At 37.3% G+C, this 24814-nt stretch overlaps 3 protein-coding genes across 4 annotated transcripts; 2 read left to right on the plus strand and 1 right to left on the minus strand.

Moving 5' to 3' along the window:
- The first annotated feature begins 1435 nt into the window (after positions 1 to 1435).
- On the plus strand, positions 1436 to 5673 carry Pi3k59f (phosphatidylinositol 3-kinase 59F). The gene is made up of 10 exons (XM_076787559.1): positions 1436 to 1654; positions 1983 to 2177; positions 2521 to 2950; positions 3073 to 3168; positions 3272 to 3820; positions 3913 to 4388; positions 4462 to 4650; positions 4717 to 4892; positions 4966 to 5040; positions 5118 to 5673. The coding sequence occupies exons 1-10, from the start codon at positions 1584 to 1586 to the stop codon at positions 5516 to 5518; spliced, it is 2658 nt and encodes an 885-aa protein (XP_076643674.1). The 5' UTR covers positions 1436 to 1583; the 3' UTR covers positions 5519 to 5673.
- Positions 5674 to 6593: 920 nt separating this feature from the next.
- On the minus strand, positions 6594 to 19403 carry LOC143353946 (uncharacterized). 2 transcript variants are annotated; one of them, XM_076787558.1, is made up of 4 exons: positions 18998 to 19403; positions 18309 to 18526; positions 18070 to 18146; positions 6594 to 17350 (listed from the first exon to the last, which is right to left on the minus strand). In XM_076787558.1, exons 2-4 carry the CDS (start codon positions 18482 to 18484, stop codon positions 8178 to 8180), a joined length of 9426 nt encoding a protein of 3141 aa, XP_076643673.1. In that variant the 5' UTR covers positions 18485 to 18526; positions 18998 to 19403; the 3' UTR covers positions 6594 to 8177. The 2 variants fall into 2 exon arrangements, with proteins under 2 accessions (XP_076643673.1, XP_076643672.1); XM_076787557.1 differs by having other exon boundaries at positions 18758 to 19403.
- A 2401-nt stretch (positions 19404 to 21804) lies between these two features.
- On the plus strand, positions 21805 to 24568 carry LOC143353949 (G kinase-anchoring protein 1-B). The gene is made up of 7 exons (XM_076787560.1): positions 21805 to 21957; positions 22098 to 22280; positions 22517 to 22591; positions 22828 to 23068; positions 23144 to 23401; positions 23477 to 23631; positions 23718 to 24568. Exons 2-7 carry the CDS (start codon positions 22107 to 22109, stop codon positions 23748 to 23750), a joined length of 936 nt encoding a protein of 311 aa, XP_076643675.1. The 5' UTR covers positions 21805 to 21957; positions 22098 to 22106; the 3' UTR covers positions 23751 to 24568.
- Positions 24569 to 24814: the final 246 nt, after the last annotated feature.

Raw genomic sequence — 24814 nt, forward strand, 5'->3', positions numbered from 1 at the left:
TCGGTAAAAAAGAATATATGAAATGCCGACTTGAGTAGTAGTGGAAAAGAGAGACGAAAATTGAGAGAGAAAGCTAGCGACTAGACATGGTTGCCACATATCATCTTCGCCTCACTGTTGCCATGCCATCAAACCCGTAAATTTACAAGCGTTTCGTGAAACTGATTTCTGCATGAGCCCGATTCAGCCGACCAACACATGCTAACACGTACATTGCCACGGCCGCATGGATATACGCAGGACTCGTTGCCACATTACCTTTGCAGTTTTTCGCTACTATCTCTGAAATGAAACTCGAACGCCAGTCACGTGTATGCAACAGCTAAGGAAATCATTTGATTTATATTAAATTGAATCAGTTTATTCTTAACATTATAATAATTTTATACATATATTACCAGGACTTCTTTTAAAAAGAAAATGAGCCGGAATTTACTTCCTGTCAGAAAGAAAATTATATTCAAAATGAAATTAAAGCAGCTTTTTTATGCCACGAAGCGCATAAAAAATTAAACAAAATTTATCATATTTTTTTACTTTAGATGTCAAATCTGAAGTCAAGAAACAAACAAATACAAATTTACAACTAAAGACTAAACGTAAAATAAACTTGAATAATATCATATATACAGGGTGAGTCACCTAACGTTTGCACCTCAAATATCTTTGTTGTTTCTAAAGATACGTAAAATATGGTAGGGACAAACTTGAATGGTACAATGGGGCTGACACGATACCATAAAAAGTTTTTGTTTTTATGTCATTTTTTTAGAGATATCAAGGTCACCTTGACTTTTTTAAATGGAACCACCCTTTTTTAAACACCTGCAATGATAGTCCCTTTCATTAGGAATGCAGTGACTATATTATTCCAAGGTCATTCAAGGTCAAGGACAGAAAAAACGTATGAAAAAAGGATGTTGCTTCGTCCGTAAACAAGACATTAGAAAAAAATGAATGATTTTGAAGCAATTCCCATTGACAAATGTTAATTCTAATGACCACTTTTAAACTGCTCTTTGCAATATTGAAGCGTCAATTTGTCAAGATTTTGACCCTTGCAAGTTCATATACGTATATGGATTTCGTGTATGTGTGTGGTGACACAGAGTCGACCTGCCGGCCCCCGACCGTTCCATTTCGACCACAGACTTATTAGTCTGAAGTCTGTACCAGAGAGGAACATGATTGCTGTCTTTTTATATAGTTCCAAAATTTATCATTCCTCAGTGTAGAGGGCGTAAGAAATCAACTGCTTTTTAGCAATATCGGTATTTCAGATCGTGTGACACGAAATCCCATATGGTGATTGGTCTACTCCTATCCCTCGTTTGTGATTGGTCTACTCCTATCCCTCGTTTGTGATTGGTCTACTCTTATCCCTCGTTTGTGATGTTATCGGAAACGTCATAGATATCACGATATGATAATTTTTCCACGATACCCATCTGTCTATTGAAATGCTTTCGCGTAGTATGCGCAGCTATGTACGTACCTACATAAGCACGGTAGACGCGGTAGAATAATGTCAAATGTAAATTAGTGAAACGCAATCAGCGTAGAATTTCATAAATTATATTATCATGGATGATATTAACGATAAGTTTTTCTACGTGTACAGTTCATCTTTAGACACGAAGATACAAATTAAAATGTAAGGCTCAATTGTCTGTTGAATACATTTAACGTCAGTATCAGCTGGTGTCAGGTTACTATAATGAGTGTATTGTGAAATATTTTCCTAACGAAAACAAGTGGATCATTAACAGTATCGTTGAATATGAGATGATCGGATTACAACATGTAATCCGAATGTCCAATAGACACTTAAAATTTTAATCACTAAAAACATAGCTCTACAAAGAATTTAGAGAGAGAGAGAGAGAGAGAGAGAGAGAGAGAGAGAGAGAGAGAGAGAGAGAGAGAGAGAGGTGAGAGACTTCTTAATGTAAATGATCTTAATGCGTTAAATACATTTTCAGAGGAACGTTAGAAGGCAAAAGGCAGAGACCAGAATATGACAAGTTACTTATAGACCCTCTATTAAAGTATTCTGGTCTGTACGGTATTAATGGTGGACGAGGAGACTTAGCAGCTTCCCTGCAGGTATGGGCTGGTGGCAGACCTCTCGCCTTACCTGTTCACACAGCTTACAAGCATTTTACTTCACGTTGGAAGTATGTATAACTATGTCTTTATGTAACTTAATATGGAACTCTAAACATTGAATGTAAGTGTAATTATATATTAGTTTTTTCATCTATTCACGTAATAGTGCATATAAATTGGAAAATGAGAAGTGAAATGATTTTGATTCATTTTGACATATAGTTTCACGTGTGTATCCAAATATACAAAAATGATGAGTTCCCTATTTATATGCTGGCCACTGTAGGCTTCATTAACAGAAACAAATTCCTCTACTTTTGGCAAGCTTGTGAAATTAGGTGTTCCATATTATCAGTATTAAACATATATGTTACATTGGAATATTTTATTTATTTGTTAATTGCTTTATAGCTGGAACCAATGGGTGACATTATCTATTTCTTATTCTGATTTACCAAGAGATGCTCAGTTATGTATAAGCCTTTATGATTGTGCTGGACCTGGAAGACAACTACCAGTGGGTGGTACTACAATATCTTTATTCGGAAAACATGGAGTATTTCGTCAAGGAATGTTAGACCTCAGAGTATGGCCTGGAGTGGAAGCAGATGGTAGTGTACCTACAAGTACTCCAGGAAAGACTAAGGATCATGGCAAAGAACAGATGCAACGATTAGCAAAACTTGTGAAGAAACATAGAAATGGACAAATGAACAAAGTTGATTGGCTGGATAGATTAACATTCAGAGAAATCGAATTGATCAATGAACGAGAGAAGAGAGCTTCCGAATATTTGTATTTAATGATTGAGTTTCCAGAAGCCACTATGGATGGTATACCGGTAAAGAAAACTTCATGTTTCATAAATTGATTTTTTTTTAAATTAAAGTTCAGGTTTTATTATTGTGCATTATTTGTATATCCATCTGTATTATTACATTAATACGAATCTTTTTACTTTAGTACTCTATAGTATATTACGAGAAGGATGGAGACGAAGTTGTACAACATAGAGCACAACCAGATGTTGTAACTCTTCCAGATTACGAGATTTTACAAGTAAGTCCGAATAATAATTTTTTATACGAAAATAGTTTCAAACTTTCAAAGATGTTTCTTAGTAGATGTATTGAATTATGCTTATCAAGTATATTATTATTAGGAAAATCTTGTGGAAGCAAAACACCATAAATTGGCCCGTAGCTTACGCAGCGGTGGCCACACCAGAGAATTGAAACCAACTTCGAGTGTACGCGACGCTTTAAATATAATATTAAGTTATCCTCCGACAACAGCTCTCTCTACCGAGGAACAAGATCTAATTTGGAAATACAGGTTTTATTTATCCAGTCAGAACAAAGCTTTAACGAAGTTTGTTAAATGCGTGAATTGGAAAGTGGCCGGCGAAGAACGTCAAGCTTTAGAAATGTTGGCATTATGGGCTCCACCGGATCCGGAAGATGCGTTAGAACTGCTTGGACCAGCCTTCACTCATCCAGCTGTTAGGAGATATGCTATAGCTCGATTAAACCAAGCCCCTGATGATGACTTAATGTTATACTTATTGCAATTGGTACAAGCTTTGAAGTACGAAGACTTCGAAAGTATTAAAACAGCGCATCAAACTTTAACGAAAGAAAAGGAATCTGAAAAAATTGAGAAACTAGATAGAGATATACAAATTAATGATTCTTCTACACCTTCTATAAATGTAAGTATTCTCATGGCTTGTGGCGGCTACAAATTATTACGAGATAGCAATCGAACTTCTAGCTTATTACAAATAGTATGCATAATTTGTAGTCCAGTGAGTCGGAAAGTGGAAAATTCTCAACAAACCAAGACTCCCTTATGGATTTATCATCTTTTCTGATCACTCGTGCATGTCAGAATACGACATTGGCGAATTATTTTTACTGGTATCTTTCAATCGAGTGCGAAGATCAAAATGACCCAGCCATAAGTGCGAAACAAGACACGCGCGTTAAAGAAATGTACATTACTGTAATGGCAATGTTCTCGACGATGCTGGCCCAAGGGAATGCTGTTTGGCAAAAAAGAAGAGCGTTTCTTTTACGTCAAAAAATATTCATTGACCAATTAGTAGCACTCGTGAAAGCAGTTGAAAGGGAAAGCGGAAACCGTAAGAAGAAGACTGACAGACTTAGGGCATTATTAGCTGATCCTGATCCAGCGTTCAAAATTAATTTTTCCAATTTTGAACCAATACCTTTTCCTTTGGATCCAGAAATTTGTATTAAAGGCATCATCCCAGAAAAGTACCGTAACTTTTCACTTTCAACTTTAGAAAGTATTGATTTGTTTTAATAATATTCATTTTATTATTTTTAGAGCGAGTCTATTCAAATCAGCACTTATGCCATCAAAATTAACCTTCTTGACAACAGACAATAGCGAGTACATTGCAATTTTTAAACATGGCGATGATCTACGACAAGATCAATTAATCTTACAAACAATAGCGCTTATGGATAAATTATTAAGGAGAGAAAATTTAGATTTAAAACTTACACCATACAGGTATATATCTTTTGAACCGTTTATTTTGCATTGTGTTATTTAAAGTGAAAATTAATGTATTTCTAGGGTACTTTCAACAAGTACTAGACACGGGTTTTTACAATTTATCGAATCGACAACAGTTGCAGAAGTTTTAGCTAGTGAAGGTTCTATATTAAGTTTCTTTCGAAAACATCATCCTTCTGAAACTGGGCCCTACGGCGTTGTACCTGAAGTCATGGATACTTACGTGCGAAGTTGTGGTAACTAAACATCTTTAGAAAATGATTTTCGTTGCTGCGATTAACACAAGCTACAGAGAAACTTTTATTTTAGCTGGCTATTGTATTATTACGTACGTGCTTGGTGTTGGCGACCGACATTTGGACAATTTGCTTTTGACAACTTCAGGTAAACTCTTTTTTCTAAATTGTAAACTACAAAAGCCACGACAATTATGAATAACTGAACCGATATTTATGTTGCAGGAAAACTCTTTCATATAGACTTTGGTTATATTTTGGGTAGAGATCCAAAACCATTACCGCCGCCGATGAAACTAAGCAAAGAAATGGTTGAAGCAATGGGAGGTGTGGGATCAGAACATTATCATGAATTTCGAAAACAGTGTTACACTGCGTTTTTGCATTTACGCAGGCACGCAAATTTGATGTTGAATCTATTTTCGTTAATGGTCGACGCTAGTGTACCAGACATAGCGTTAGAGCCAGATAAAGCTGTGAAAAAAGTTCAAGATAAATTGCGTTTGGACTTGAGTGATGAAGAAGCAGTGCATTATGTGCAGAATCTTTTGGACCTGTCGGTAACAGCTGTAATGGCAGCGTTAGTGGAACAATTACACAAGTTCGCACAGTACTGGCGAAAATAAATTTAAATCAATCGTCATAACGATCACAAAGACTGTGTTCCTTTCTATTACAAGTATAATATATTGTATATAAATGACTATATGTCTATAAATCTAATATAATATTTATTGTATTTTGGGATTACTTTAGGTAATAAATCTTTGATAATAACAAATAGTTGGATCATACTTCTTACACATTTGTAAACTGCTTATAAAGTGTTTTTTAAAAATTAATGTTGTATATATTCTAGATACCGATAGAACAAAGGTTGAATTTCGATGTTTTTGATAATATTTGTTTTAATAATTCATTTAAATTATACTTCATAAGAAATATTAAATACAATTATTAGTCAAAATGGATTGCAACTTTCTGAATTATTACAGCCGTCTCAAGTAAGGTTAAATAATATTTTTTTGTCATATAAAATTAACAGTAACGGGATATTATCAAATACCACCAAAAACGTATTCATTATACATATAATCTGTTACGTAAATATTCATATATTTATTTTATCTCTTAGTTACAATCTTGTATGTCGTGCACACTGTAGAAATAAAAAGCTAATTATTGTTAGTGACGAAAATATCAAATTGTTATTGATATAAGAACGCAGCAATGCTATTTTATTTATAGTATCACTTTATGCCACTTACACTTTATTACTTCAGTGAAGCAATATATATATCCCACCTGATGAGTGTATCAGAAAATTTTTAATAGAAAATGTAATTTCTATAAATTCCCCATTTCGAATTACAATAACTGTTCATAGGTACAGATAATTTCTTTTGTGTAACTTCTTTAAGTGGAAGATATATATATGCACATATATTTATGCAGGTAGATATACGTGTACGTACATATATATGCACAAATATACACAAATCTAATGAAATCAAAGGATGATTAATATTAACAATTCAGTCCATTTTTTTCAGAATTGATTTTCTTCTACGTTCACCCAAAAAACATTCTATCAAATTTATGTCTCATTTTCGCAAAACATTAATAACTTTCAATTAATATATTTTTTCTTGACAATAATATAATATATACACATACGTGACCATAATTGAAAACGCCACGGGAAATAAAAACAAATTTATTTTTGATAACATGAGTTTATAAAGAATATAATATAATCATTTCTATTAGGATACAATGGCAAATCTGTCTTGTTTGAGATCCACAAATTATTTTGGACATACGATTTGATTCAACTTGCATTAAGAAACATTTGTTAAAATATACATTTTCACCGGTGTATCGGACATAAATAAATTGCATAAATGGAATTATGCTATAATTCTGATTAATTTAAATATATTACAGAAATATAAATTGCCTTTTGATATAATCGATGATTCGTTTCTATAATAACGATTATCAGAATATTTCAATTTAAAACATAGTTTCTTACAAGCACGAATCTGAATCAAACACGACAGATTTTCATGTTAAAACCCTTTTATCCTTTACATCGCATCAACACACAGATTACACATCGTTATAGATGAAATAATAGGCTTGTTTGTTTCTCATAAATGTAAACACTAGTACCTACAAAGTAAACACTGTATGTCTAATAACACGATCCTTGGATCCGCTCAATCCTATGCACCTGTGATTACTTACAACATTAAAAATTTCTATCAGCAGGCAGTTTGTTGAGCGAAAAGAACGGACAGTGAAGAACTTATATGAAAAATTAAGTCTTCGAATGATAGCCCAAAAAGTCTTTACTTGTGTATTTTACAAATATTTTAGGGCGTACATTATTGGTACTTTATTGAAGATATATTGTGCATTTATGTTTTTATACAATCACTCGAGCCCGGTCCGTAGGCGTTAGACGAAAAAGATTGTTTATTAAAATTCAACTCTATGGAGTAGCAGCAATTTGATTACTCTTTCTTCTTTTTTTTTTAATAAAAAATCGTGACAATGTATAAATATTCTACAATCGTTTTACCGTAACTCGTTCGTCGTAATTGCAAAACGAATTATTAATAGATCGAATGGTATTTTCGTTGCAACAATTACATAATCCAAAACGAGCGATCGATAGGTTTCACTACTACTCCAACGATCCACAGCGAAACTTTACAATATACACATCGCATGCATATGATATTTAAAAACATATAATAGTAAGAAATTTGTCATATGCCAAAGTATTAACATATCTGGGGGAGAGAGAGAGAGAGAGAGAGAGAGAGAGAGAGAGAGAGAGAGAGAGAGAGAGTGAGAGTGAGAGTGAAAAAGAGAAGTTATTATGGGTACTTTGTACCGAAGTATGAACAATACCTGAATATATCAAATAATAATAAGATCATAGTGTTTTTTCGATGAAACCATATCTCTTCTTGTTAATTACAATGTGCTTACATATCGAATTCTATATACGGATTAAATCCGTTATATATATATATTGTGTTGACATGTATACATATATATGTATATATGTTATATATATATATTTATTTATTTAATAGTTATAAATTATAATAAGAATCTAATTATAACCTTACATTTAGTCACTTATCATCTTAATATTATATTTACACTTGAAAATAGACTCGAGTTTATCTATCAATGGCTGCAATGTCCAATAGTCTATAAAAACAAGGACTGTTCTCATAGCATAATGCTATTACCCATCATAATGTATTACCTCTCTGTAGGCCTGGTGGCTGGTACAGAACTTTCTACAAGATCGTGCCTTTCTATGGGAGAGTTCTCCAATGTGTAATCAACTGGATATCTTTCGGTATAAGTTGGGGTAGCTTCTCCCTGTTGTCTTAATTTTAATTCATCCGACTGTTCCTGATAAAAACTTTGAGACGCCTCAATGTTCTGCGAGGATGATTGTTCACTTTTTTCTATATCGTCCGTAGAATAGTAGCTCTGACTGGCTTCGCTCTCCGGTCTGTGATCGTAGTAACTAGGAGAAACGTTATGGCTGGAGTAACTCGGCGTAGCCTCCTCTGGGTTGAAGTAGCTTTGACTCGCTTCCTGAGGGTTACCCTCATAATAACTGGGAGTCACCTCCTCTTGCGGATCTTCGTCCAGCCTAGAATTTGTTTCTTGGCCAACCGGTTCGTAATAACTCGCTGTTACTTCCTGATGGTGAGCATAATAACTGGAAGGCTCGTTCCTATGATCTGTACTCTCGGTGACGAAATTCTGGGAGGGAGTCTCTTCTAGGCCGGGCATCGAGATCGGTACCTCATAAGAAGTTGAAACATTCTGCTCTTCGTAGCTGGAGGTCGGCACGGAATCTACATGAGTCGATGTAATGTCCGGGTTCAAATTGTACGATGATGTCGGTATCTCAGGTACCCCATTGTCATGGATAATAGTATGCTCCGCGCTCGACGACGCAATGTTTAATTCTGCGCAAGGTGGAATCTCACAGGACGATGTACTTATTGCACTTTCTTGATCTGGGTCTCTTTCCTGATTCTCAGGAGTTTCCGGCACGTAGGATGAGCTCGCGGTTTCGTCCTCGTTCAGCCCTGAATTATTCGTCGAGACTGAGGACGTACCGATACCATCAGCACCGATATCGTTAGACTGAGACGGCATGTTTCCCTCCTGGCTAATTTCCGTATCGGTTTCCAAATTCTCCGAAATATTTTCCGCCTTCCCCACGTCGTAGCTTTGCGTCGGAAACGTTTGATCATCTATCCCCTCATCCATAGTCGTTCTCTCCTCCTGACTTTGCATGAGTTCGTTGAAGGATTGAGTGGGCGCATTCGTGCTCTCTTCCGCAGAGGTCTCATACGATTGAGAAGCCTCGTTCATCTTCGAATGCTCAAACGACTGGCTCGGCGGCTCCGTAACGATCGCTTCTTCGTCCGTCTCCATGGGCTCGTATGTTATCGATTGCGAAGGCTCCCTCGAGTTCTCGGATTTAGTCGCGGACTGACTAGGCAAATCGGTAGAGTCGGTAGTCACTGCCACGCCGAACTGTTCGTACGACTGCGACGGTGTTTCATGACTAGTCTCCGAGTTCGAGTTCGTCTCCTCGAATTGCAAGTCCAAATTTCTTTGAACTATCTCCGGTTCACCTTGAGACGACGGCTCATCCCTTTGACTGCCTTCCGGTTCCTTCGCCGAGCTCGCAGCGTAAATTTTCGATTCTACAGCTTCGTCCACGTCCATCCGCTCGTCCAGACGATTCAATGATTCCGCAGGTAGAATTTGAGCCGTCTCTTGGGCGACCTCCACTTCGTTAGACGTCGGCGTTTGTTCCTGTGCTACGGGGGAATGAACATTATTGTCAGATCGCTCGTCGAACGTTAACTCTTTCAGTTTCTTCACGTTCTCGGATTCTTGCGACGTGCCCGTATCTATTTCATTCGAGTCTGTCGCTTCGAAGCTCGTACGCTCTACAGGCGACATTTTTATATTGGATTCAGATGTGACTAAAGCGGTTTCATCCATCACGGGCATGTTACTCGTCTGTATAGATTCGTCCGGCTGCTCTGAAATATCTACATGCATTGTATTATCATTATTGCTAGTCTCCTCGTTTTGATCAACCATAGTCACGCTAGGACTACTCTCCTTCTTATCTATCGGGGACTGTAAAATCATCTCTTCCGATTTTATGGAGACTTCTTGAGAAGTGTAAACTTCTTCTAGAGCTGCTTCCGTATTTTGTTCTTCTTCTAAAGTAGCAGGCTCGTTCGTTGATACAATGGGTTCTTGGGAAGACGCAGAGACCTCTTGGGAGACGTTCATCTCTGACGTTACAGTGACGTCTTGTGATTGTACACATTCCGTAGAAGTGGGTGGCTTCGAGACAAGCATCTCCGAGACTGTTACATCTGCAAAAGTCTGCTCTGTCGTTATAGATGGTTCTACGGTGGAACTGAACTGTACGTTTTCCGTGTAGGTGTCGTCTATTATAGGCATCGAAGGAGTAGTCTGCACTTGCGAAGTTTGTATAACTATACTATTTGGTATCGAAACTGAATAGGAAACGTTGGGCATCGAAGCAACATCGTTTCGCTGTTTCCGTGATTCCGCGGCTATGTTGGTTTCTAAATTCGGCAACACTAGGTACTGCGTGGTTACAGGAACGTCTGTTCTTGTGATTTCGGCCGTGTTCGAACTTTCCATGATCTCTCCGATATCTGGCATAGAGTTGCCAGGAATTTGGATTTGCGTCTCGCTCGTCGAAATGTAAGAAATGCTAGGATTAGTTATCGTAATCGGCAACTCGAGAGAAGACGGTATGGTTGTCACGGTCGAGACCGGAGCTGTTCTCGACTGTATGGGTAAATTACTAGGCACCTCTAATGGGGTCATTATGGGTTGATTCAAGGTCAACGATGTCTCGAGCACAGAAGGAGAAGAAATCGGTTCTGTAGGGGGGATGATGGTCGACTGTAAAATGGTCTGATTTATCAAACTCGTTTGAGTCAAGCCAGCGGTCATCACATTTCCGGCTGGACTTTCGGACAAATTGATCTCCTGTTGGAAATCCGTATTGGCCAGAGCAGCCGCTAAGATATCTTGATTCGATGTTTGTATCACTTCCGATGTGGGGAAGCTTTCTGATATAATTGTTTGCGCAGGTTCTGTAGAACTAGACTGTATATTTGGCAATGCACCGTTGTCAAATTGTAGGACAATATTGTCTAGCGTGCCTGCCTCGCCTAACGAGCTGGGATCGATGTACAATGTTCTTGTGCCATCTGGATTTTGCGTCGTGCCCTCCAACGACATTAGAGCATTATTGTCGAGAGGATGTATCTGTCCCTGTTCATCGATGGTCACTAAAACGTACGTTTGCGTACCGTCGCTGCTCTCCGTCGGTAAGGCCATTATTTGCGGTTGCGTAGTTATTTTCGAATCATCCACTTTCTCGACTACTTCACCGCCCTTCTCCACGCCGAACTTATCTCCTTTGGGCTCCTTTTGCACAGTTTCGGAGAGCACGCTCTCCACCTTCATTTTCTTTTCGGGCTCGATAGGTTCTAGTGGCGGGAGAGAGAGGCTGCTCACGTTAGCCGCAGCCACTGAATTCATTGCTATGTTGAACAAATTCTTCTGTTGCTGCGCGCCTTTACCTACCGCATGACCTTTCACACCAGATTTCGTCGGTGTAACAGGATGCTTTTGTTGAGCAATCTTCGACATGCTAGGCACGCTTGCTAGCGATCCGGAAACAGTGTGTTTCGCCTGAATGTTCTGTACAGCTGTGATCGCTGGTTCTTGCACTTTCTGAACGACGATCTTTTGCTGCGTCTTCGATTGCCGACCGCCACGGGGAACAATCACTTTTTGTATGGCCGACGTAGGTACAGCTTTCCCCTTTTGAACCTGCGAACTCATACTGATCGTTTGTTGGCTACCGCTTTGAGTTGTGATATTTTGAATCGCAGAACCTTGTTGTACCATCGTTTGTTTTATTATTCTTTTTCCTTGCCCGGTCTTCTGTGCAGAGACAGTGTTCTGCAGCACCACCGTGTTCGCCGTACTCTTCGACTGTCCAGATCGTCCTTGTGACGACGACATTGCAACCTTCTGAGATTTTTGTAGCATAGGTAATTGCACTTTTTGTTGTACAGACTGATACTGTACTTTGCCGCCCTTGGATGGACTTTTTGCCGCAATTGCTTTGACTTGCTGTCCTGTTATCGGTGTCAGAACCGTAGCTTTCGAGGTGATACCTTGAGGACTTAAAATCGTTTTCCCACTAATAGCTTGAGATATCGGGGTTAAAATAGCCTTCGAAGTACCCAAGTTCTGCGAGGACAAAATGGTCCCACCTTTCGTGACCAAAGTCTTCGATCCAATGATCGTTTTTCCACCTAGAGTAGAAGCACTTATCGGTGTATAAATTCCGCCCTTCGTAAGGATCCCTTGAGATAAAGTTCCCAAAAGAGCTGTCTTAGCAATTGTTCCTGAAATCGGAGTCAGCACACCTTTCGACGTTATTATGCCTTGTGTATTAATAATTTTGTGGCCTGCGGGAAGCTTCGACGTCGCCGGAGACACGCCGTCGCCTTTCGGTGCGATCACCGTTTTCGAATTTATAATACCCTGTGGACTGATAGGGCAAAGTACTTGCCCTTTACTGGTCATAATTCTCTGTACCTTGTTACCTAAAGTTTTAGCGATATTTAACGGTAACATCTTCGTTTGTCCAGACTGCGCCGACGTCAAAATTACTACTTTCCCACCTTGCTGGACCACCTGGGTATTTCCAGTAGCTTTGCCGGTCGGTATAGCTATTTTTTGTTGGGTGCTAGGTTTACCCTGAACACTATAGCGTAGCTGTTGCCCCGCAGAGGTCTGCACCACTACGTATTTACTTGGCGTACCTTTCTGTGTCAAAAGAGGGGGAACTTTGCTTGTTGCCGGGGCACTTTGGAATTTGATACCTTTTACTCCGCCAGTTAATGGAGGCACTATTGTTTTTATGCTAGTGATCGTAGGTTTAGCTTTACTTTTGTTCTTCAGGATTGCAGGAGTACCGCTCTTTTTCTTCGTAGGCGACACTTCGGTCGTATTTTCGCTCAATTTGTATTGCGTCGGAGTCGGTGACACTATCTGAGTAGTAGGGGTGAAAGACAGTGTTGCCGGTATCGTACTAGATGCAGGTATGATGGAAGATATAACGACAGGCATTTGATCGATGTTCTCCGGTGTTAGAACATCTTCGCTGAGAACGAATGGCATTGAGTTGATGTCCAACTCCATATCTGCCAGACTTTGGGAGCTTTGTTGAATGAATTTCTCAGTCGCAGCTGTTGCGGTAGAAGCTTTCGAAGTTTTCAAATTCAATTGTTCATTTTGCGCTTCCATCATCGCGGCAGTTTCTGCTTCCTCAGCTTTCAGCACCTGCAGCTTTTTAGTCAACGACATGTGGGACGTCACTTTCGAACCAGTTTTCATTTTCGTGTTCGACGCCAGAGATTCGATTTTCATTACTTTCGCCTTCGGACCGCCTTTCTGATCCGATCTTTTTGGGCTTTCTGCTTCGAGTTTATGTTTCGTCCCTTTCTGGGGAAACTTATCCAATAATTTTGATTTCAAGATCTGCATAGGCTCGGTTAACGTGACATTTTTAATTATGCGGGGCATCTCGCGTTTCTTCACCGGTACCGCAACGTCGGACGACGGTGACGGTGTAGACGTTGACATCCGCGATGATTCATCAGTTTTTTGCACGTCTACGCTAATAGATTTCGAAGTGTCTTCGGTGGAAGGCGACTGCGCTTGCGACTTAGACGTGTTGTCAAGTTCGCTCGACGATGATGACGATGCAAGCTGATCCATGTTTTGAAATACAGCATCGTCGACTTTTGCATCACTTTCGAGGTTCTGATCAACCACTACTTCTATACCTTCAAAATTGCTAACGACTGTTACCTGCGAACTGTTTTCTTCAGCTTGCATGCTAGACAAATTCTCCACTTTCTTGGGTGATTCTTCGCTAGCCTTCACGTCTTGAATTGTTTCAGCAGAAGTATTTCCAGCATCCACGTCTTCCTCAGATTTCTTCTTCATTGATTTTTTACCTTTCTTTCCCTTCCAAGCCGTGTCAGAGTCATCTGCTCCTCCTTTTTTCTTGTCCATGTGCAACGTTTTCAGGAAAGCTTCCTGAAATGTATTCGACGACTTTTCTTCAAGCAACAGCTCTTTATCTTTCTTTGATTTAGCACCAGTCTCCGGGGTAAACTTTCCTTTGTACCTTGTTTGCATGGACGATTTCTTATGAGGTTGTTGCTGCTCGCTTGTCGCATCTTTCTGTACCTGTTCCGAGCTTTCTAATTTTAATTCTTGTTTCTGGACGTCGGAGGTTTCCATTTCGGTTTGATGAACCTCGTAGTTTGTTGGCGAAGCCTCTTCAATACTTTGAATTTTTGTCTCTTCTTTCGATTCCTCTTTCATAGTATCCTCGCTTTTCGTATCCGAGTCAAGTTTCTCAGAAAAAACGTCTTCCTTCTCTTTCAAAGGATGTGTTTCATCCGCTTCTGCATCATTCTTAACCACCTCCACATGTTTCAGCTTCTCCTCCCCGGTATTTAATTCAGGTTCTATAGTAGATTTATTAGCAGAGGCGCCCGAGTCAAAAAAATCAATTTGCGATAACTCGAACTTTTTAATCTGTGACTTTTTCGGCGGTAGCATCTCGACAGTCTTTAAAATATCCGTTTGCGGGGTAAAAGTTTCTTTCTCTGTTGAAACTTCCGGCTGAATTGTGCTACAAGATTCTACGGTTACATTTGTCAGATTTTCTGTCCGAACATCGTTCGAACTTGATAGATTTTCTGTTTCCATCACAGTGTCTTTCACTTTCTCGGGTTCGAGCAACGTATCCTTAGTTTCCGCAACACTTTCTACTTCCTGAGACTTTGTACCTTCGGCAAAGTCGGACGTATATTTTGGCGAATCTTTTTCTTCCAAGGAAATCTTCATTTTTTCATAAACCTCATTGGAAGCTTGAATGTCACTGTCTTTCGGATTTACTTCAGTAACGACTTCGTCTTTGCGTGTATTGCTTTCAGTTGCATTACTTTGTAATTCGATGCTGGAAGAATTAAGATTATTCTCTGCTACGTTCGACACGCTGCAAGAGATCTCCAATTCTTTTTGTACTTCGAACTCAATTTTCTCACTCGTTTTCTTGTCAGTTGTCGAGAATTTTTTGTTTCTTTTTGTTCTACCTTTCACCTTTTCGGAACTTTTCTCCTCGTTTTCAGATTGGCTTTCATCAGTCTTATATATTCTTTGATCTAAATCCTGCACGTATATGTCAGATTCTAAATATTTTTTATTCGGTTTTCGCTTTCTCCCACTGTACGAACGTTCACTATCAGACTCCGAGGTTCTCCTTTCGATTTCAAATTTTTCCAAAAGCTTCTGGCTGTTCTTATTATCTTTTATCCTCGGGCTTTCGTTCCCACTAGTGTTGCCACTGGTGCTGTGTAAGAATTCTGACTTTCTTGGTCTGCCTCTACGCTTTCTTGCTTGTGGAGTGACGCTTAATTGATCGTTGTTCAATAGAGTATTCGCAAGGTCAGGATTGGGCCTTTGATCCTGATCCAGCATGTCTACATCAGAATTTTCGCTTTGGTCCGGAAGCGTGTCAGCGGACTCGGAAACCGTTTCGTCCTCTGTTTCCGTCGTAAATCGTTCTGAAGAAATTTCATCGATTTCTTTCGAAGGTTGCTCTGTACTTCCTGTATTTTCATTATCAATATCTATACTTTTGTATTCCGTTGGTTTATCAACACTAGCTTCGCTTTGCACAATTAATTCTTTCTCTTCTGATAGTTCTACCTCGGCATTTGGTTTAGGAACTTGTTGTATTTCAGTTTTTGGAGAGGTCATGACAGTTTTACTTTCGTCCTCAGACTTTTCAGCCTCAAATATTTCTACGCCTTTTAACTCTGCGTTACAGTCACCGGTGTCGGATTTCTGTACATCTGTCGATATTTTTTCGGATTCCAAATTTTCTGATACTTTTTCAGCCTCGTTGTTCGTCGGTATGTCTTTTTCTACGAGTTTTTTGCTCTTTCCGTATTTCTCTAAATCCTTGACACCTAAAGACATCAGTTCCTCCATCGTTTCGTTCTCACGCGACTTAATATTATTGTCCTCGTCCGCAGTTTTGTTTTCCGCTTCCTTCTCCTGCTCTGTTTTCAAAGCTTGACTCATTTCGAACTCTTTTATAATTTCTTTCTTTTGGTGAAACGCGCGCGCTTTTTTCCTAACAGGAGGTATAGATAGTTCCTCTTCATGAAAATCAAAACAAGCTAATAACGACTTTCTATCATCTTTGTTAACTGTATTATATTTACTTTCATTATCAGAATTGGAAGATTCTTTTCCCTTCTGCGATCTGTCAGGCTCGTTGATCTCAACATCGGGTGTTCTGTCCTTCTCCTGATCCGATTGCTTATCGAATAGATTTGATTTAAAATTTTTGGCTATATTAGTATTATCTGTTTCGGAGTGCTCCATTATATTAATCGATGTCAACTTCTCCGTTTCTTTAAGTAATTTTTCAGTTTCTGCGATAATTTCATTAGGATCTGGTAGTGTATTATTCTTCTGATCAGATTCTTCCGACTTTTCAAGATCGAAGTGACTTCTCGTTGGTGAATTATTTACAGGCGTTGAATCGGATTGCTTACTCTGACTCAGACTAACATCTTCGTCAGACTCGTCCTCCCAGTCTGCCAATATGGTATCACGAATTTTCGGATCCATTTTCTTCTTTTTAGCAGCTTTCTCGTTTTGTTTAATTTGTTTCCTTTTCCCCGATTCCCCGGTGCTTTTGCTTCTGCACGATTGACTCTTTTCTTTTCTCACATACTTTCTTTTCGGCGTATCTACGTCCGAGTGTCTGTCCCTGTACTGAGAATAAGTGTTCACTTTTGTTTTTGACATCGGCGAACTTCCAGACCTATGACTTTTTATATGACAAATAATAACATTAACGCGAGAAGAAGTGAAATTGCACAAATGACAAGGATATTGCGGAGAACCAGTATTATTTGGTGTTGACGGTAAACTGCTCGGCTGCTGACGAATTCGAACTTCATGGTCGCTTTCTCGTAAAAATCGAGGGTGTGTGATCTTCCTTGCAACTTCCATGGTGTCGCTTCTTCTTGAAGTCTCCTCTCGTTCCTTCTTTTTCTTCGTAACCTTCTTATCTCCGAATAGAGCTGATATGTTTGGCTTCTCCTCTGGACAAAATTTATCATGGTTCAGTATGTCCGGATCACCTCCGGTTAACTTCTCAGCCATTTCAACATCTCCAGGGAATTTGTCCATATATCGAGAACCATCTCTGCTTTTGCTCCTATATTTATCTGCAAACAGTCATGTTATATAATATAGGACCAAATTTAATAAGTCTATTAACACGTTGACTGCCATGGTGGTCACTAGTGATTGGCACTGAACTTTATAAAAACGCGTAAAATTTGCAAACAATAACGTTTATAATTTTGCGAACACAATTAATATTAGAATAATGCTTCAAAAAAGTATGTGTACATTCGAACATGCGAATATTTCTGTTTTGGCGAAACTTCCGAATACCGATCACGCCCAATTTATCTGAAATTTCGAAGATAGTCTCGTTTCATATGAAAACGATGTTTACGAGAAGGATTTTTGACGACTCGAAAATTATGGTCCAAAATTTTGTAAATCCCAGAACAAAAATTCTTCTTTCAAATATTGTCTTTATCTAAAAAGAACTTGTTTCTAGAATTTCAGAAAAATCGAAGCGGAGAAGTTTTCGAAATTACAGGGAGTGACACTAAAATGATAAAAACAAAAATTTTGAGCCTTGAATTCCGGGTCGTCGAAAATCCTTCTCGTAAACATTGTTTTTATGTAAAATGAAGCTATTTGTAAAATTCCAGCTAAATCGGAAGTGACCGGTTGTCGGGAGTACAGCCTTTGTTTTTAACATTGTAAACTCGAATATATTATGCTGAAGGCAAAACCAATGAATTACGCTCGGCAGTCAACATGCGAAGAAAATATTAGTCCCAAGGAAATAAAATTAAAAGTAACATACCAAGTCCTTTTCTGATGAACTCATCTTTCTGTGTACAATTATATTTATAAATTTGTTGATAGTTTTTTACAAATTCACTGAAAATAACAAAAATTCTATATTAATCATGTACATAAATGATGTAAATATATGGAGCATATATATATCAAATGTTTAAATACCCATAAACTGAAATTACAATGCAAATATAAACAAGTAAGTGGAGATTAGCAAAATAATATTAACGCCAAATTGCTTACTAGGTATCTTCTTGAAAGAATTTCACGGCGGCTATTAAAGGCTTCTTTTGGAACTCATCTTGAATGTCCTTAGGTAAATTATGGAACCCAGTAACTTGTCCGGGCCACCAACAAGCTCCAAGTTTTACCCATACTATGTCGCCGTCCAAGTAATTGATCTCTGTTTGTTCGCACATCTTAAAGAGCTTTTTAGTATTACTCCTTTATAATATCAGCATCTAAGTTCAAAATGATTACATTCCTTTTTACATTTGTTATTGCAACAAGCACCCTCACTAATATTAGCTGCTTCGATATATAACCATACGAAAGACTTAATCTATCGACTAAAATATAGTCTTAACAATTAGTTTCACTTTATCGGACACGAAACACGGTTCGCATAAGAAGCCAGCCAAACAAATACAATTCCCAAAAGAAACTACTAATCCATTTATGTTCCCGGGCACCTTTTGATTATGTTTCCTTCATTTTGGGGGCTTATCGAACATTAAAATACGTGTACCGAACGTTAAAATACTTTCAGTCTCTCCATATAGATTTCTTTGAACTGTAAATACGTAAGACAACTCGACCACTATCGAGTTCTCCAAAGAAAACATTTACGGAGCTTTAAATAATTATAAGTCAATCCAGATCTATTGATTGTACCCATAAACATTTGCATTAATATTTAATGTCCAACATACTCTGATTACAGGTGAATAGTATGAAATAGTATATTAACGAAATCGTCGTTGTTATTTTGGAACAGTGTAGCAACGATTCGTGCTAACACGATCGAACGAAAATATTCGCACACGAAACAGCCAGTTTAATTTCCGTGAGCACTGTTTGGCGTTTCAAAATACGAGCAACTTTTTCGCCCATATGTACGCGAGGGTACGTGCAAATTGGATCGGACGTGTATTCGCGGGAAACCAGGAGCGAGCGTCGCTCCACTCGTCGTGCACCGCTTCTTCGTTGACCCTGGTCTCGATGCCGACGTTGTCCGCGGGAGCCACGTCGGGCATCTTAGCCCGCGAATTCCGTGATTGGATGTGTTTTCACACACAGACGCACTATTCGTGAATGTCGCAGCTCTCCCGGCTGTTTGTTAGAGCGACGCCGCGATAGAGTTTGTACACCTCCTGAATTGGCGAGCGTCCCAGGAAAAGAACAAAGTTTCTCTTTTCGGCTCACCTCTTATCACCCAGTCACTACACACTAGAAGGCTTCGCGAGCACCTCGATCGCTGACCACGCGACGTTGCTGCGCGCACATACAACCGCGAAAAGTGCAAGCCAACCCCGAACGTAATCGACACATTCAACGCTCTACGTCGCTCGTACGACGTACGTACATGTTCAGTTTCCCGACGTGCAACGGGGCTCCGTACGGTGGATGGATGGATGTGTAGAGATGGATGCTTCCTTCTCTCTCGTTGATCGAGATTCTCGATTCGACAGTACTACCAACCATTGCGAGCCAGTAACCTTTTTGCGTCTCCTCATTCTATTTTGAAGATTGTTCTTCCTCTATTTTATAGTTAAGTGTCTGCGTCGTTGATCAATTAATATCGACACGTGCACTTTTGAAAATAAAATAATCTATTTGTTCGAGAAACTTTTTAAAATAGTATTTAATATAATATTCTATTTAATGGATTCTTAAAATAGTCAGAAGTTTATTTGGAATATGTTACTTATTTTAATCTGACTTTTATTTTATTCGTAATAATTGACAATTATTTCTCAAAATATTATAATCTATATGTAAAATGTATGTTAGCATGTATAAAAAGTAAGCGTAAAGCCGGCCGTAGCGTGAATCTACTCCTCTGGATCGGTGTAGATTTGTGAAAAATGTCCTTGACCCTAATTTTCAAGGTCAAAATTTTTTTCATTGCATCGTATAGTACCCGTATCGAGGTACAAAAGTCTCCAAGGAATCGTAGATCGCAAATGAATCGTTTTTTTGGAAAACGTTTTTAAAGTTTCGTAAATGATTTTATTTCATATGTTTACACCACCAGTGAGAAAATATAAAATTTTTCTCATTTGACGCCTCGTTTCCAAGAAAATTGAGTTCGAAAATATTATGGTTTCTTGCATTTTAATATTACCCGTTTCCTCGATCTATTTTCATCGTCATGAAATATTTTACTTTAGGATTTAGATTACCAAAATAAAAATATTTTATTTGCGGAAATTCTACTGTTTATTTAAAATAGTATTTCATTTGAATTGTAGAATGATTATTTAGAATAGTATTTGAAATACTTTTTCTCCGAAATTCTACCCAGCTTTGGCGTCAATAACCTTTCGCGTCGCTCATTTTATGTTGACTGTTCTTCTCTATTTTATGGTTAATTGTTTGCGTCATTGATCAATTAATATTGACACGTCGAAACAAAATAAACGATATGGACCATCGATTCGTACATTCGTTTATTGAGAAACTGGGCGAAAAAAGGGAGTTATAAGAGATCAAAGGTTATAAGGATCGGAATCCTACGTAGCATATACAATATCCATACAATACAATACGCATACGTTTCGCGGCTTATCCTTTTAAAACGGTATATTAGTAAATGTGTGCACGTGTAATATTTTATACTTCAGATTAACAGTTAGAGCCGGCTGCACGTGTGATTATAAATTACGCAAAATGAAATGCATGTTCCTGTGTGTTCCAATAATTGATATGATAACGTAATGAAATATAACAGGATTTGTTAAATGTATAATCAATGTTGCACGTATACATTAACTGTAAAGATCGTCTATAGGTCTGAATTATGTCATCTCTCTCTCTCCCTGTCTCTCTCTCTCTCTCTCTCTCTCTCTCTCTCTCTCTCTCTCTCTCTCTCTCTCTCTCTCTAATAATGAATAATATATGCACAAAAAGGAAGTTTCTTCAAGTTTTTTTTATGTATCAACGTTGTACCATAAAATAACGCTTGTAAAATCATTTCAAACTGTGACATTTAATTATCCAATGCATTAAAATTTTCTCGCTTAGCGATGCTTACAAATGCATACATATTAAACAGAAAAACTCATACGATATTTACATTGACATACATCGCAATAGTTATCGACTTTAATTAAAATAAAATGATAATATTAACATGTCTAAAGTAATACCTCTGGTAATACATAATTTACAAGCTAAATAGTATTAAATTAAAATTACATGCAGTCAGTATGTATTAAATATTGGATTACATATAGATACTAATTTATAAACTGCACCAATGTGTTCGAAAGAATAATAAATATGCATTAATACTTTCGGTAAAACAAAGATGTACAAGGTACGCTCGAAGAACCTTATTTTAAAGAAACTGAAACCCCAATGTAAATGAAAATAGAAATTAGTACAAATAAGTAGGTATTGTCATGTAATTACAGTTACTTCGAATTTTTATTTTAGAAGATCCGACTGCAAAATATGCGTGTAAAAACAGTTAGTTTCATATTATTCTCGCAACAGTTGGTTGACCTGTGTCGTCGGGCGGGTAAGTGGAATTTCGACGATATTTCCCGGTAGGGGCGCTGCAAGTTTTGCGTCAATGTTTACCATTCGTTTCCGGTTTATGTCGTGGTTTAACGACGTTCTTCATTTTTCATTATACGTCCCTTTGTTACGATAAGTGCGCATACATGTAAGTTGCGTGCAACGTGTTCGAAGGTTTACCGCTTGATATATGAAATACTAGCTTGAGTTAAAACGAATATTACGAGTCTCATGATCGTAACGATACCGGAAGTTCTGTAGTTTCGTTATCAATACGTATATTCATAGTTGACAGAAATGGCGACTGCTGTACCGTCGAGATTTGCGATACTCAGTCTAGACGACGATGATTGTGAACCGAAGAAGACCCAGAAGAATGTTACCGCTAACAAGACAACCCAAAAAGCAAAAACTGTCAAATCGAAGCAGCAACAACAGCCAAAAAAGGATGACAAGAAAAAACAAAACAAGGTATGACGCGTGTAGTACATATTTGTTTTTTTGGCTTTTGATTAGCCGGTAAAGATCAGAGTACTTTATGGATACTTTTGGCGGGAATGTGTGCATAATTCAAATTGTCAAATTCTGTTTCAATCTTTACGAAATGCAATCGTCTTTAAAATACAGAAAAGCGATAGTTATTATAGTATCCCATAAATTGAATACATGTTTCAACAATATTGATGATATTCGTAATTACTTTACAGGGGAAAAAGAAAAAACCTAACAAGAGTAATAATGAAAATCAACAGTGGGAGCAGTGGAAGGAAAAAGACACAATGGTAGGTATATAGCATGCATGCAGCTTTGTCAAGTTTATTTGTCAATAGTTTTGTAAATATTTTCATTTTTGTTAATGGAATGATGATACTAAGGACTGCATAGGCTTGACTTATATATTTGCGAAAATCGTAGTTTAGTTACAGATATAATAAATTGTTAAAGCCAAGATTTTGTTTCAGTAGTGACATATTTATAAGTGTTGTGTGTTATCATATCCAATTGTGATTTCCTTAAGGCTATCGAGGAAACATTTGAGCAAGAGTTGCATCAAGCCATTTTGCTGTCAAAGCTGGCTTACGAAGAGCAGCTAGTAAGCGTGGGTACTAGTAAGACAGAAAAAGATCAAGAACCAAATAAGAAATCTGGGAAAAAATCGAAAAAGGCCACTATGACATTGGAAGAATTCAATAGCTTGGGATCGAACAACGTTCAAATTACAGTTGTACCTACCGACTGTGCAGATCCAAAACCTAAAGGTAATATTTGATTATTATTTCGAAATTTTTGAGAGAAAACAATATTATGACAAATAATACATAAGAATTTTATAGATATGGATAAAGAATTTTTCGATTCGGTGGAAAAGGAGACAAAAAAAGAAATTACGAAGGAAAAAGAGAAGGATATATTAAGGACAAGACTAAAAAGAATCGACGATGAGATCACTTCTGCTCAATTGAGGGTAGAAGTGGAGAAACGCGATGAAATTATAAATGAATTAAGAACCGAGGTTGAAAATTTGAAAGAGGAGTTGACACAAGTTAAAAAAAGGAACAAAAAGCTATATCAAATATTATCTCATGGAGAAAGTAAGTTGTGATTGGTTAGTTAATCATTTAACTAAAATTAACTGTACTTAAACGAATTTGTTTTTTGTTTCTCAGTGAAAGATAAAGCGTCAGTACTAGCAGAAGTAGCTAAATTACAAGAAATAAGGGACGAGTTAACATCAGAAGTAGCATCTTTACATGCACAATTAGAACAAGAAAGGTCCAAAACACGCACTACTAGTACAGATGTCAAACCATCTAAGCAAACTGTAAGATTTAATCTGGGATGAAAATAAATGTGTCATAATCTCAAACGTTTTATGTAGCAACAGCAAAATAAATATTTGTTTTCTAGAACAAGAAGAGGCCAGCTAGCGAAAATGCCTAAACTACAGAATAATTTTGTTGAACGTAAAAACTGAAACATTGTGATCTACAAAACTTAATTTACCGCTACTGATTATTTTACATACTAATTAGCTAACAGTCTTAAGACTGATGTGTAATTGTTAAAACTCAAGATCTCATGATATTATATATCATATTCAATCTCTAAGCATTGAGATCAGTTTCTTAAGTAAACATTTTTTAAAGTATAAATGATCATTCAGTAGGAATATACATAGTCATGATCATATATTTTCTAAACTGTGCATTTTTACACATTCAAGTTTTCTTTCGCATACGATATACAAAAATGTTACGTTTTTTTTTTTTAAATTAAATTTCTTATGCAAGAGTGATTGATTCGATCAACACGGAAATTGCAGTGAAGTTTAAAAACGAAACTGCTGTAATACTACTTCCAACATGAAAACTGGCAGTGAACATCATCTTCCAGATATTATACAAACTTTATGTTAAAATAGGTCAGTAGGTAAGACACGTTATTTTAATCGTTTTGTAATAAATATATTTTGCAGTATACTTGTTGACATTAATAATTTCCTTAATATGCATTGAATTAATGGTACCGATAAATTTTTAAAAATGCATTATGTACTTTAAAAACAATAACGTCTAATCGAATGGCATACCTTCGTAGAAGTTAAACATTGAGAGATGATCAAACTACTCTTTCTATGAGACTGAGATAGAATTGTACACTATAAAATCATAAATTTCAGGTCCTAAATGTAAGCCATATTTATATACAAACTGTCATGTATGTATTACAGTAAGTAATAAAATAAGTATATTTTCACAGATTGGTTCATACTTACTCTGCAAAATAAATCCACTACTAATATTTTAATACCTCTTCCAGATTTTATGTAATTAAGATTAAGTGTGAAAGTAGATGTTTTCCATAAAGCAGTTTTTAGACTTATAGATATTTTTCTTATGTTTGAAAGTACGTTATTTGTATTATATATTGAAGAAAAATGAGATAACACTTTTATAGTCTACAAAGTGATTGCACAGGACACGTTTTTTCTTTATAAATTAAGT

The sequence above is a fragment of the Halictus rubicundus genome, chromosome 5 (genome assembly GCF_050948215.1).
Source record: "Halictus rubicundus isolate RS-2024b chromosome 5, iyHalRubi1_principal, whole genome shotgun sequence".
Taxonomy (NCBI): Eukaryota; Metazoa; Arthropoda; class Insecta; order Hymenoptera; family Halictidae; genus Halictus; species Halictus rubicundus.

What these genes read in the sequence shown, in the direction of transcription:
- Pi3k59f (XM_076787559.1), top strand. Translation starts at nt 1,584, where the DNA reads ATGGATGATATTAACGATAAGTTTTTCTACGTGTACAGTTCATCTTTA. An exon ending in CTTCTACACCTTCTATAAAT is followed by an intron (nt 3,821 to 3,912) that starts GTAAGTATTCTC and finishes CATAATTTGTAG; the next exon opens with TCCAGTGAGTCGGAAAGTGG. An exon ending in TTAAAACTTACACCATACAG is followed by an intron (nt 4,651 to 4,716) that starts GTATATATCTTT and finishes ATGTATTTCTAG; the next exon opens with GGTACTTTCAACAAGTACTA.
- LOC143353946 (XM_076787558.1), bottom strand. Translation starts at nt 18,484, where the DNA reads ATGTGCGAACAAACAGAGATCAATTACTTGGACGGCGACATAGTATGG. An exon ending in TTCTTTCAAGAAGATACCTA is followed by an intron (nt 18,147 to 18,308) that starts GTAAGCAATTTG and finishes TGTTATTTTCAG; the next exon opens with TGAATTTGTAAAAAACTATC. An exon ending in GTTCATCAGAAAAGGACTTG is followed by an intron (nt 17,351 to 18,069) that starts GTATGTTACTTT and finishes GACTGTTTGCAG; the next exon opens with ATAAATATAGGAGCAAAAGC.
- LOC143353949 (XM_076787560.1), top strand. Translation starts at nt 22,107, where the DNA reads ATGGCGACTGCTGTACCGTCGAGATTTGCGATACTCAGTCTAGACGAC. An exon ending in GGAAGGAAAAAGACACAATG is followed by an intron (nt 22,592 to 22,827) that starts GTAGGTATATAG and finishes GATTTCCTTAAG; the next exon opens with GCTATCGAGGAAACATTTGA. An exon ending in TCAAACCATCTAAGCAAACT is followed by an intron (nt 23,632 to 23,717) that starts GTAAGATTTAAT and finishes TTTGTTTTCTAG; the next exon opens with AACAAGAAGAGGCCAGCTAG.